The sequence below is a fragment of the Giraffa tippelskirchi genome, chromosome 7 (genome assembly GCF_054371585.1).
Source record: "Giraffa tippelskirchi isolate mGirTip1 chromosome 7, T2T-mGirTip1v1.2.pri, whole genome shotgun sequence".
Classification (NCBI taxonomy): domain Eukaryota; kingdom Metazoa; phylum Chordata; class Mammalia; order Artiodactyla; family Giraffidae; genus Giraffa; species Giraffa tippelskirchi.
Window position 1 is genome coordinate 151121031 of NC_137281.1, and position 14882 is coordinate 151135912.

Genomic DNA, 14882 nt, shown 5'->3' on the forward strand with positions numbered 1-14882 from the left:
ATTTCTAAGACCCAGGATTTCTGCTACCAAGACACCTTGTGGACAGGGTTATGTAATCTCAACCTTACAAAGAACCTAGTTGCAACATGACATAGACCTGTTTTAAATCACCATGAGGAACTCATTTTTTATCATCTTTTTCAGCAAAAAAAAAAAAAAAAAAATCAGTTGGCATGTTATACAAAGACCCTTTCACTTAGTTCTTTCAACAACAACAATAAAAATGTATACTCTTATGATGGACCACTGCTATTGCCATTTAACCGATGACACTAAATCTAGTGCATGAGACATTATGATGTCTGTTATAGGTGGTTCTTAGCAGCGTTTAAATAATTCTTGTTTTTGGACCAAGATATATTTATTCATTCTTAGACTTATATAACTTCTGTATATTTACTAAATGTAATTTATTAATATATAAACTGGTAAACTACTATAGGAGAAGCCTTTAACTCCTTGTCTCATTCCTAGATATGCATTTCTTTTTTAACAAGCTGCAAATGAAATTGGCCAAGTTTTTGGCTGCACTTATTATGAAAGATCAAGAGAAAGTGAAACAACATCTCACAAAAGGAACAATTAATAATCACTAGCATGTACTGGGGACCTTACCACATGCCAGGCACTGCTGGGTTAAAGATGTGAATGCGTGAGCTCATTTAATTGTCACAGTAATCTTATAAAGTGGGTGGTTTTATATTTTTGGCTTAATTACAAGGAGAATCAGAGTTAAAGATGAATAACTTGCCTAATACCACAGTTAGAAAGTGGCAGAATTTCAGTCAGGCGGTCTGATCTCAATTCTACAATACAGATGATAGGAAAACTTCAAATATCATAGTATCTTAGAATGAAAACAACATTTATGAAAAACTGTGAGAGAAACTAAGCAAGTCTCTCAAGTTCTTTGCAAAGAAAACTGGCATTAAATTTCAGTCTAAAATTTTAAATGGTCAAAACAAGTAGTTACTCACAGAAAATAGTAATTGTTCCATGAAGGTTCCAAGAGCAAGGACACTTGAGCAACTTTGCTTCCAGATAGCTTGTTCCAGCTTAGCCTATGTTAAATAGGACATTAAAAAATTTTGTATTGGTTTTGTACTTGACTTTGATTGAAAAGAAAAAAGCAAGAGGCAGAGAGAGAGATACACACAGATGGAGAGAGACTGAGAGCGGAAGAAAAAAAAAAACTGATTTATTAAAAACAATCTTTTAAGCAAACGTTTCTTCTTTCCTGCAAAACAATTAGTAACACTTGGAATAATATGATAAGAAGACCAACAGCTCCTGCTAATGCAAAGCAGGTTCACTTAGGTTCATTTTGCTTTGCTGAGACATTAAAGGAAGTGAGCAAATATAATCAAACACTTTTGTTTGGACCTTGTTGAAAATCTAATAGGTAGTTTGCTTGGGTTCCTTTTTCTCCCTTCCTTCTGCTGTTGTCATTTAACTCTTAGTTATCCAGAAACCCATTAAATAAGACAATTTGTTTCTTGTACATCATTGTTAATTTAGGGCCTGCTGTGTCACTCAGTGAACAAGAATGAGATGCTACACTACCAATCCCAGATAGGAATTTTTAAAGCAAACTCTCTTCTGACAAGAGGGCTGGACAGGAGAGAGGTTTGTGGAATAAGTGAGGTCTCTTTGATCTTTATTTCAGGTCCTCCAATACCTCTTACAAATGTTTTCAAGTACTCAAATGTGGCTCTTTTATTTTTTGAGGTAATGGTTTATAAAATTTGGTGTGCATCAGAATCACCTGAAGGGCTTGCTAAAACACACTGCTGGGTCCCACCCCCAGAATTTCCAATTTAGAGTGAGGCCATGGATTTTGTGCCTGACCTGTTCTTCAGTGATCCTGATGTTGCTGGTCTGCGGGCAGTACTTTGCAAAACACACTCTAAGCTATGTGGAGGCAACCTTTTGTCAGGCTGACCATTCTGAAATCTAGAGTAGACATTTTTTCCTACTTGTCCCCTTCTTTCACTGTGTCACTTTTTAGGAACTCCAGCCATGCAGCTTACACGGTTTACACAACTCTACAGGTCGTGAACACTGGTGACTTGTACAAGGCTATGCGCCTGTTACAGACTCTGCTAATCAGAACATTTCTCTGGGAATTTTTTTAAAAATTGAGATCAGAAATGTGCAACTCTCTCTCTCTCTCTGGTACAAAGTGCCAGGGCAAGAAATGTAGGAGGTCTTGGTATTTCCTGTATGTCACGTAACCTAGTCCGAAGGGCAAAGAATAAAGTAGATTTGCTACGAGAAGCAGTGGTGAGAGACGGAAAACCATGAGAGGATTGAATTCCAGCTATCCCTGAGACTACCTTTCCTACTGTTTAGATAAGTGAAGTGAACTAGTAACCTGCCAAAGAAATTGCCTTTTCTCCTAGCCACCCAGAATTGGGTTTTTGCTACTTACTACAGAAAAGTTACAGCTCTTTCATCTGTACTTGTCAATGCATGTGTTTCTCATAAGGAGTTGAAACCATGTAAAACCAGGTAGCAAAGCACAAATATTTAGTGCACAAGTAAACTGGCTTATGGAAACACATCCCAAATCACTTGACTCAGAAAACACATTTCTAATGACAGAACTTAAGAGGAACAAATTCTTGCTCATATATGTCCCATCTAAGCTCACCATGACTGTTTGAAAACCTGGTCCCAATGTCAATCCCAAAGACCATCAGGAAGCAGAAGGAATATTTCACAACAAGAAGCTCATATTCTTTAGCAGCCAAGACCACATATATAGCTCCCAAAACATACTCGGAGGCTGTAGGGTGCCCCACTCTTCCCACTTTAATCAAGACTATCCTAGTTTAAAAACAAAAGTTGTGTGTATACATGTGTCTTTTTGAATTGCAGTTTTCTCAGGGTATATACCCAAGAGTGAGTTTACTGGGTCATATGGTAGTTTTGTTCCTAGTTTCTTAAAGAATCTCTCTACTGTTCTTCAGGCTTCCAGGTGGTGCTAGTGGTAAAGAACCCACCAGCCAATGCAGGAGACATAAAAGACGTGAGTTTGATCCCTGGGTCTGGAAGATCCCCTGGAGGAGGCCATGGCAACCCACTCCAGTATTCTTACCTGGAGAATCCCATGGACAGAGAAGCCTGGTGGGCTATGATCCACAGAGTCACATAGTCGGGCACGACTGAAGCATCTTAACACACACGCACACTGTTCTCCATAGTGGCTGTATCAATTTACATTCCCACCAACAATGCAAGGGGTTCCCTTTTCTCCACAACCTCTCCAGTGTTCATTGTTTCTAGGTTTTTTGATGATGGCATCTGACTGGTGTGAGGTGATACCTCATTGTAGTTTTGACTTGCATTTCTTTAATAATAGGCAATGGTGGGAGGGAGGCTCAAAAGGGATGGGATATGATACTTATAATTGATTCACGTTGTTGTACAGCAGAAACCAATATAACATTGTGAAGCAATTGTCTTCCAATTAAAAAATTAAATGAAAGTCCCAGATCCCCGGAATCCCTTCAAGTCTTCAGCAAACCAAGACAGTTGGACAACCTACACTGAGTCCACTGTTTACTGAAGCAGTGATTTTCTGTCCTTTTCTTCTGAGAAAACTGTGGTCTTTCAAAATGGAAACTGAAAAATAAAACCTGATGGTTTTGGTTTCAAGAGAGCAGGAGATGAATGAAAGCTTAGCAAATCCTCACATTAACTATCCACTCTCAGCACATCATTGATCTGTGGCCATGCTATTCTAGGTAGTTTTTTTCCCACACTGAGGACCAAACTTAGCAAACTTCATCTTTTCCTTTTCAATATTTATCCATCACAGTTGAAAACTTGTCTTTATGCAGACCAGTTAATGTTAAACTGTGTAGAAACTAAAGATGTTGATTTGCTTACCAGACTGTTACTAGTCTCCCTCATTTTTATTAGCAAAGTCACCATTACATATAAGTGGCTGATATGTTATCACTATGGTAGCCTTTGGTTTTACATAGAAGACTCTTCTGGACATAATGTCTTAATCTCAGGGAAATTTCTGTTGTTGAAATGGATAAATCATTAATTGACCCAAATTGAACCAGTGCTCATTTTGAACAATACTCTATTAGAATATTGATTGTATTGTGTTCTGGTCCAATTATCATTTAACAAAAATGCACTGTGTCCTGTCAAAGATACCAAAATACAGAGATAAAATTTACCAAATGTCTGTTGGATGAATAAGCATATGGCAGTGTGACCATTTGGAATATATTATGGAAATTTTGACAAGTAATTTAAATGTATATACTTACAGTTAACCTATCACTTCTGGGTTAATGCAAAGCAATGACTTTCTATTTCACCCAGCAACTCCTCCTTTTTCTCTTCTCTCTGGTTTCCAGGAATCTGCTGTCATTATTGCAGTTTCCAAAGCTTGAAAACCAGGAGGCTTTCACCTTCCGTGACCACAAATCACCTGGTCTTGTAAATGTCTTACGATCATCTCTCTGGTGCTTCTATTCCGGCTCAGGTCATATTAACTTCAGCCTCGATCATTATGTTAATAACAGCCTCTTCTCTTGGGGCTCTCTCCTGTTCTCCACACTTTAGTTCACTGTTACACTATCATGATACTTATTTTTTTCAAGTGTCATTTGATCATTCTACTAGCATGCTGAAAAACATATCAAACAAATGAATTTTAAAAAAGGTGCATATAAAACAAGGATCATTTACAAGATATTTGCAATAATAGTCAAAATTAAAACTGTATTATTTAAATTTATTGTGACCCAGATTCATTTCTGACATTTGGAGCTGGGGTGTCTTTCTAGCTTCCACTGTGGATTTCACATCTTCCCAGTAGCATTTTTGCTACCAAGCTTCTGGGAATTTCTAGGAGGAGTCAGCACCATGTGATACATTTTGATTTACAGAGAATGATAAACTGGTGGTGATGGAACCAAGCTTGCAAGATCACTTTCCTTTTTTCTTCTGTGAATGCAAAATTTCACAGCTGATAGTCTAATGAATTAGCCCAACATAGAGTCTTAATTTTTCCCTGTGTTCTTTTCTCTTGAAAAATGCTGTTTATATTCTTTTAAGAAATCACATAGTAAAAAGGCAACATCACATAAAATTAACTGTAACAAAAGCTAACTATGAACATGCTGCTGTTGCTGCTAAGTCGCTTCAGTCGTGTCCAACTCTGTGCGACCCCATGGACTGCAGCTCACCAGGCTCCGCCGTCCCTAGGATTCTCCAGGCAAGAATACTGGAGTGGGTCGCCATTTCCTTCTCCAGTGCATGAAAGGGAAAAGTGAAAGTGAAGTCGCTCAGTCATGTCCGACTCTTAGCGACCCCATGGACTGTAGCCTACCAGGCTCCTCCATCCATGGGATTTTCCAGGCAAGAGTACTGGAGTGGGGTGCCATTGCCTTCTCTGACTATGAACATAAATATTTATAAAAATGAATAAAATTTCTGAAAGATTCTAAACAAATGTGAGTTTCAAAAACCAAGAAAACTTGAGCTGTAGAGCTTAGCACTACATTAGACATTTCAAGAAAGAATGAAGTTTTTCCCTCAAGTAGGTTAGAGTAGCTTGATGAACAAAAATAAGAGACAGAGGGACTCGCCTGGCAGTGCAGTGACTAGGACTCCATGCTCTCATGGCAGGGGGAAGGGGTTTGATCCCTTGTCTGGGAATAACATCCTATGGAAAAGTCAAATGAACATTATGGCTAACCCAATAGATAAAAAGAGGATAGATGGAGAATCGCCAAAGGGTTTTAGTTGAAGGAAATATAAGTAGATAAGAAAGATGTGACTACCTGGGATTTGGGGAAGCAAAGAGAGCAAGTCAAACTGAGGTTTAAGAGATGAGTGCAATCTACCAGGAAGAAAAGTGGGAGGAGGCATTCCAGGGGAAGGATATGAACAAAGAGCCATGAAAAGGGCCTCATTTAGAGCATCACGAGGCTTGCTGGATGGCCAAAGCTCATGATGATAAGACAAGGCTTACAAAAAGGAAAAAGTGAAGTTGCAAAGTCGTGTCCGACTCTTTGTGATCCCATGGACTGTAGCATACTAGACTCCTCCATCCATGGGATTTTCCAGGCAAGGGTACTGGAGTGGGTTGCCATTTCCTTCTCCAGAGGATCTTCCAGGCCCAGGGATCGAACCCAGGTATCCCACATTGCAGGCAGACGCTTTACCATCTGAGCCACCAATGAAGCCTCTAATTTATTATTGAGTAATAATAGATTTATTTTGAAGTGCCTCAGACGGAGGGTTTCCATATTTGTCAAAAATCATGATTCCCAGTTTATACCTTCACATTCCTTGGTTACCAGAGATGCTCTGTGAAAGGCATGAAGTCTTTACCACTTGGAAGATGCCAGATTGATTGAGCATCCAATGAAGGCACCTCTGAAGCACCAGCTCAGAGGCAATACTCAGGAGGATGGGGAGTCATTCTCTAGCAAAAAGTATAGGCATTTTATGATGCATCTTTATATACTATGTCCTTAATAGGTAAAATAGATGGGTACAAGAACCAAGAAGTTGTTAGTTATGGTTCCATTTAGAGTTACTTTCAATGAGTCATTGAGAAAATTTATGCTTTTCATTCTCATGAATTAAAGGTTCTGGTCTTCACACAGAGCATGTTTGTCAAAGTCCCATTGAATAAAAAGTATGACTGCCATGTGGGATCTTTGGGCTTCTTGAGTTCATGGACCAATAGGTAAGATGTAGCCAAGGTGGCAAAGACAATTAATCCTGATCATTAGGAAGAGATAATCCTCCTGTTACATAGTGATGGCCATGTGATCCACTGGAGGGATTGGTAATTACCCCGCCACATTGTTTCTGTAATTCATCAGGTATAGTTACCTAGGCATGCTGACAAGGAATTCAGTGTCATCAGGGATGAGAATTTGGGTCATGCCATAGGATGACAGAAGATGAGATGGTTGGATGGCATCACCGACTCAATGGACATGGGTTTGTGTGGACTCCAGGAGTTGGTGATGGACAGGGAGGCCTAGCATGCCTCGGTTCATGGGGTCGCAAAGAGTCGGACACGACTGAGCGACTGAACTGAACTGATAGATAAGTCACCAGGTTCAAGAGAAACAATAGTCAAAGATGAAAGGACATAGCATAGATAGTGAAGGAAGGAAGGACAGATGTCATTTACAGACTCCAGGCTCCCTCTTCTAAGTTTCCTCATGAGAGAACCTATCAGAATCCTACAAGATCTGTTCCCAAAACATACATGAAGAAGTGGACCTGAATAATGCAGTGGATCAGTATTGGTAAATATGGGGATGGGCTGCCTAGACTCACCTCCAAGGAAGGAATCGCCACTCAGTTGTGAGCAGTATAGTCAGTTCCTTTGGTGCCTACTTCTGTAGGGAATGGCAACCCACTCCAGTATTCTTGCCTGGGAAATCCCACGGACAGAGGAGCCTGGCAGGCTATAGTACATGGCTTCGCAAAGAGTCGGACACGACTGAGCAACTAACACTAGCAGTTGGTGTCTACTTCAGTTTCAGAGAGTCATTTGGTCTAAGGTCCTGCTCTTCTCAGGGAACTCATAGCTGGTGCCTGAGGGAGTCATTGGCAGAAAGACCTGGCCATCTTGCCCCAAGATGGGACCACTTCCTCTTCTCTCTGGAGTGCTCTCCTGGGTTGGATGAGGGTTGGTAAGGCTGTGTTGCTCTTCAGCTTCTCCTCTGCTCACTAATGATCCCCTTTCTTAATTTCATAGATTTTGATCTCCAGTAAGCATCTCACATTCCAAACCCAATCTAAGATAACTGACAAAGGATTTGAAAGGATTTAAACTGGATTTTGGAGAAGGCAATGGCACCCCACTCCAGTACTCTTGCCTGGAAAATCCCATGGATGGAGGAGCTTGGTAGGCTACAGTCCATGGGGTCGCTAAGAGTCGGACACGACTGAGCGACTTCACTTTCACTTTTCCCTTTCATGCACTGGAGAAGGAAATGGCAACCCACTCCAGTGTTCTTGCCTGGAGAATCCCAGGGACGGGGGAGCCTGGTGGGCTGCCGTCTATGGGGTCGCACAGAGTCGGACACGACTGAAGCGACTTAGCAGCAGCAGCAGCAGCAAACTGGATTTCTAGGGAAATATTAGACTTGTGTAACCCCAGGGGCAAGTTCTCACTGACGATTAACAATTACATGTGCACCCTATCACCTGATGAAGCAGTAGAGACTGTAGTAATTAAAAGAAACCTTTTTGATCCAGAAAATCTCAGCTTGCATCTCGACTCTACCACTCCCTTAGGTCAGTGATTCTCAATTGGGACAATCCCCCTAACACACTTTGCAACATTTGAAAGTATTTCTAATGGTTGCAAACAGAACGGGATGCCACCAACAACTGTGGATAGAGACCATGAATACTGTTCACCATCCTACAATGCACAGGACAGCATGCACAATGATGAAATCCCACCCTCAAATTTCAGTAGAGTTAAGGTTGAGAAATCCTGCCCTAAGTGACTAACTTTCTGGGAATTACCTACTCTTACTAAGTACATTCATTTCCTCTTGTTGCTATAGTAACCACAGATTGGATGGCTTAAAACAACACACATTGATTCTCTTACCATTGTGGAGGCCAGAATTTGGAAACCAGGCTCACTTGGCTAAAGTCAAGGTCCTGGCAGGACTGGTTCTTCTGCACAGTCCAGAGAAGAACCTGTTTCCTCACCTCTTCCTTCTTCTAGCGGTCACCTGGTTCATGGAGCTTTCTTGTATCGTTCCAGCCCCTGCCTCCATAATCACGTCTGTGTGTCTTTTCTCTGCTACTTCCCTTATATTAGGAGTCTTGTGATTACATCAGGCCCAGAAAATCTCTCCATCTCACTCTAAGCATTAGGACACAGGCACCTTTGGGATCGCTCTATCTACCACACTAAACCTCAGTTTTCTCATCGGCAAAGTGGAGATAGTGAGAGGGCATGTGGGCTTCAGTGGTTGCCACTTATGGGCTCAGTAGTTGTGGTGCATGGGCTTAGCTGACCCCTGGCGTATGGAATCTTCTGGACCAGGGATCAAACCTGTGTCTCCTACATTGGCAGCCAGATTCTTTTTTTTTTTTTAATTTATTTCTTTATTGAGGCAAAACTGCTTTACAGAATTTTGTTGTTTTCTGTCAAACCTCAACGTGAATCAGCCATAGGTATACATATATCCTCTCCCTTTAGAACCTCCCTCCCATCTCCCACCCCATTCCACTCCTCTAGATTGATACAGAGCCCCTGTTTGAGTTTTCTGAGGGCAGGCAGATTCTTAACCACTAGACCACCAGGGAAGTCCTGACATAATTATTGCTAACATTATTGAGTCCTGACTAATACTGTTATTTAACTTGGGCTATAATATTAATTCCACCTGTAATTCAGGTGACCTGGGTTTGATCCCTGGGCTGGGAAGATTCCCTGGAGAAGGAAATGGCAAACCACTCCAGTATTCTTGCCTGGAGAACCCCATGGACAGAGGAGCCCGGTGGGCTGCAGTCCACGTGGTTGCAAAGTCAGACATGACTGAGCGACTAACACTTTCACATAATATTAATAGAGCACACATTGGCTATGATAGAAACAGTGCACACGGTACTTATATCATACTACAAAAACTATATTTTAACCATAACCACCAGAGCTTTATCTATGATGGCAGACACAGCAAGTGCTTCCATATTTCCTGGATACTTCTAAGCAAGCCTATGGCTTTGGCAAAGCAAAAGATTTCTAGTGGTACATCTTATTACATGGGTGGTCGAGTTATTGAACTCTGTTGACAAAGGGCCGGATTTTCCAGGAAGATGGAGCTTCATTAAAATTCTGCAGAGACTGAAAATTCAATAATCTTTCTCACAAAGCACTGCATGAGCAGGGCTGATTAGGCAATTTCTCTCTCATTCCATTTCTTTTGCTAAAAGCATTGTTACTTCTTGTTTGGTACAAAAAGACAATCATTAAATGAGCATTCACTATAGGTGATTAAGCGGAAAGTTTTAAAGGTGCACTGACTCATTTCTTAGGGCCTAATTGAGGACTTGAAAAGGGAGGGGGAAAAAATGAAACAAAGCATCATTTCCATATTGTGGACTGATGCTAAAAAGTATTTTGCAGCTTATTTCTTTTAGACTCTTGATCTCCTTCTTGTTTACTCAAACTTGCTTCTTCTCCACCAATCCACTACAGCCTTCTTCTTTAAACATTTTTTTTTTAATTGGAGTGCCTTCTTTTTCTACTCTGCAACCCTATTTTTACTCAGCTACATTTTTCCAGAAGAATTAACTCATAATACAGGAGACAGGGATCAAGACCATCCCCATGGAAAAGAAATGCAAAAAAGCAAAATGGCTGTCTGAGGAGGCCTTACAAATAGCTGTGAAAAGAAGAGATGGGAAAAGCAAAGGAGAAAAGGAAAGATATTCCCATTTGAATGCAGAATTCCAAAGAATAGCAGGGAGAGATAAGAAAGGCTTCCTCAGCGATCAATGCAAAGAAATAGAGGAAAGCAACAGAATGGGAAAGACTAGAGATCTCTTCAAGAAAGTTAGAGATACCAAGGGAACATTTCATGCAAAGATGGGCTTGATAAAGAACAGAAACGGTATGCACCTAACAGAAGCAGAAGATATTAAGAAGAGGTGGCGAGAATACACAGAAGAACTGTACAAAAAAGATCTTCACGACCCAGGTAATGATGATGGTGTGATCACTCATCTAGAGCCAGACATCCTGGAACGTGAAGTCAAGTGGGCCTTAGAAAGCATCACTACGAACAAAGCTAGTGGAGGTGATGGAATTCCAGTTGAACTATTTCAAATCCTGAAAGATGATGCTGTGAAAGTGCTGCACTCAATATGCCAGCAAATTTGGAAAACTCAGCAGTGGACACACGACTGGAAAAGGTCAATTTTCATTCCAATCTCAAAGAAAGGCAATGCCAAAGAATGCTCAGACTACTGCACAATTACACTCATCTTACACGCTAGTAAAGTAATGCTCAAAATTCTCCAAGCCAGGCTTCAGCAATACATGAACCGTGAACTTCCAGATGTTCAAGCTCGTTTTAGAAAAGGCAGAGGAACCAGAGATCAAATTGCCAACATCCGATGGATCATCGAAAAAGCAAGAGAGTTCCAGAAAAACATCTATTTCTGCTTGATTGATTATGCCAAAGCCTTTGACTGTGTGGATCACAATAAACTGTGGAAAATTCTTCAAGAGATGGGAATACCAGACCACCTGACCTGCCTCTTGAGAAACCTGTATGCAGGTCAGGAAGCAACAGTTAGAACTGGACATGGAACAACAGACTGGTTCCGAAGTGGAAAAGGAGTATGTCAAGGCTGTATATTGTCACCGTGCTTACTTAAATTATATGCAGAGTACATCACGAGAAATGCTGGGCTGGAAGAAGCACAAGCTGGAATGAAGATTGCCGGGAGAAATATCAGTAACCTCAGATATGCAGATGACACCACCCTTATGGCAGAAAGTGAAGAGGAACTAAAAAGCCTCTTGATGAAAGTGAGAGAGGAGTGTGAAAAGTGGGCTTAAAGCTCAACATTCAGAAAACTAAGATCATGGAATCTGGTCCCATCACTTCATGGGAAATAGATGGGAAACAGTGGAGATAGTAGCTGACTTTATTTTGAAGGGCTCCAAAATCACTTCAGATGGTGACTGCAGCCATGAAATTAAAAGATGCTTACTCCTTGGAAGAAAAGTTATGACCAACCTAGATAGCATATTAAAAAGCAGAGACATTACTTTGCCAACAAACGTCCATCTAGTCAAGGCTATGGTTTTTCCAGTGGTCATGTATGCATGTGAGAGCTGGACTGTGAAGAAAGCTGAGCACCGAAGAATTGATGCTTTTGAACTGTAGTGTTGGAGAAGACTCTTGAGAGTCCCCTGGACTGCAAGGAGATCCAACCAGTCCATCCTAAAGGAGATCAGTCCTGGGTGTTCATTGGAAGGACTTATGTTGAAGCTGAAACTCCAATACTTTGGCCACCTCATGGAAGAGTTGACTTATTGGAAAAGACCCTGATGATGGGAAGGATTGGGGGCAGGAGGAAAAAGGGATGACAGAGGATGAGATGGCTGGATGGCATCACTGACTCGATACCATGAGTTTGGGTAAACTCCGGGAGTTGGTGATGGACAGGGATGCCTGGCGTGCTGAGATTCATGGGTTCGCAGAGTCAGACATGACTATGCGACTGAACTGACTGACACATAATACACAATTTTGCCCAGAGAGTTTCACAGTCCTGCAATTAAATCAATAATAATTATTGGAATTGAGAGTAGATAATATCAAATACCTTTATTTCAATTCCCACTTAATATCTAATACTTGATTGTATCAGTGGAGTAACTCTATAAACCTGGACTACCACGTGTGAGTAAGATTACAGCATAAGACTAAGAAGCTTTCTCCTTTCATTCATGTATTTTCTCTCTTTGTCTCCTCTTCTCTGTCTTTATTTTTCTATTCTAGCAGAAACAGGCTTTATCATGGTAGCTTTCTCTACAGAACATTACTAAGCTGGCTTTTCCATGAGGGCAGAGATTTTTAAAAATCTGTTACTTTCACTGATACATATAGCAAGTACTTAGAAGAGGGTCAAGCACATAGTCTTTCAATAAATACTTGCCTAGCTAATTAATTAATCTTGAGGGCAATTAACAGGTAAGATCTGTCCCATGCAGATGCCCTATCTATAATAGTAATTTGGCATTCTTCAACTTGAGTTTTTATTAAGATGGGAAAAGTATTAATTGAAAATATTGACCTACACTATGAGAAAATAAAGTGATATCTGTCATTGTCTATTATTTTAGGTTTAATTATATTTAAGAAAAATGGAAATGATATCTACTGGGATTCTGATAAAATATTTATTTTTCTTTCTTAAGAAGTCTTTGAAAGATCTTTACTAGGTTTTCCTAAGAATCTCTTCTAATCTGGGCCAAATTCCTCATCTTGCACCATCCAAGTCCTACTGATCCTCTTAAGCTCAAGATGCTCAGTTCTTGTCCCACAACTTGCTCTAGGATGTCACCTTTTTACGTCAGGGCTTTTATCCTCAATATTTTACAAACGAGTCTAAAGATCACACTTTAATCTGCAGGGCTTTATCTACTCTATTACAAACAGTATTTTAATCCCAGCCAATGCTTTTGTAAAATACCTGCTGTAAATTACTCATATGGTTAGTTTCCAGAAGGTTCCACGTGCCCTGACTCAGCTGAATACCTTCAAGTCCCGCTCCTGTGTCATGCAGGTGCCTCTGCAATAGGAAGGGCATTGTTTCTGCTTCCTGTGGCTGAAAGAGAAACAGGTATGCTCCTTTACAGGCAAAAACTCTTTATAGCAAACTCCATGGGCCTCCCAAAGTAATAATATTTGGTTATATGAGAATTAGAAAATATAAAATTGATTGCAGGTCCCAGAGCTTGGTCTCCCTGTGTCATGAGTTTTGAAATGAAGAGGCATCAGATAGGATGGACAGAGTGATATGCTTGGCAGAAAGAGAGGTGTCTTCCTTATGGCAGGCTGGATGCAAGCTCATTGCAGGACAGCTGTACCGTAAGCCAAGTTATGGAAATCCCAGGCAGGAGAGACAGGAGCTAGACATCAAGAGGGCTGAGATGGCGCTCCAGGCAATTGGAGAACTGTTGCTGACTGACCCTGACAGGCCAGTCCAAGACACTGAGAAAGCTGGACTCTGAGCAAAGGCTTCAGATCAGCGATAACTATGGAAGGCAGGGAATAAAGCAGTAAAACCTGCATTACGGGCAACAGCAGGACCAGGCCAAAAGATGACTAAGATTTATGTAATTTGAGTCCAGTCAGCCAAAAGGCAATGGGTAAGGAATTCTTTGGACTCTAAAGAACCCAAGCTCCAGCTCCTTGCTCTAGTCTGCTCTTCTTTCCACATGGCTGGCATGCTCTGTGTAAAATCAGAAGACAGTCTCTAGGTGTAGCCAGCTCACATGCTAGCTCTTTCATTGCACTGTCCATCTTCCTTTCGCACTTTGGAATCCTGTGAAAGTGAAAGTCACTCAGTCGTGTCCGACTCTTTGCGACGCCATGGAGTATACAGTCTATGGAATTCTCCAGGCCAGAATACTGGAGTGGGCAGCCTTTCCCTTCTCCAGGGGATCTTCCCAACCCAGGGTCTCCCGCATTGCAGGTGGATTCTTTACCAGCTGAACCACAGGGGGAGCCCTTGGAATCCTATACCCTCAGTAAATTTTCTTCTTCACCTTCCTTGAAAGAAACCTACTCTCAAACTGCTGAAATGGGAAAATCATTTAGTGTTCTGGATGACACTAGTGTTTGAATCAGTAAACTGAGTCGAGCAGGTTTCCCTCCTCAGTGTGGGTGGACATCATTCAATCTATTGATGGCTTGAAGAGAATGAAATTGCATGGCAAGCAGATTCTTTACCATCTGATCTACCACAGAGGCAATAGGAAATTGCAATAGAAGGATAAATTTCCTCTCTGATAGCTTGAGCAGAATATTTGTCTTCTCTTACCCTGAACTTAGATACCATAAAGGGTGAAAGTGTTAGTCGCTCAGTCATGTCTGACTCTGCGATTCCATAGACTGTAGCCCACCAGGCTCCTCTGTCCATGGAATTCTCTAGGCAAGAATACTGGAGTGGGTAGCCATTCCCTTCTCCAGGACATCTTACTGAGCCAGGGATTGAAGAACCCGGGTCACCCGCATTGCAGGCAGATTCTTTACCATCTGAGCCATCAGGGAAGCCCCAGGTATCAAAAGCTCTCCTGGTTGTCAGGCCTTTGGAGTCAAAGACTAAACTATATC

The 14882-nt window shown here is 41.2% G+C and overlaps 1 protein-coding gene across 1 annotated transcript in view; it reads right to left on the reverse strand.

The window, feature by feature from the left end:
- The window catches only part of LOC145513656 (uncharacterized), a 117614-nt gene that overhangs the window by 12016 nt on the left and 90716 nt on the right, over positions 1–14882 (reverse strand). Inside the window, exons 2-3 of the mRNA XM_081510595.1 lie at positions 13237–13371; positions 978–1061 (exon numbers count right to left, since the gene is read on the reverse strand). Coding sequence (XP_081366721.1) covers positions 978–1061; positions 13237–13353 — 201 coding nt within the window. The 5' untranslated portion in view covers positions 13354–13371. The remainder of the gene's footprint in view (positions 1–977; positions 1062–13236; positions 13372–14882) is intronic.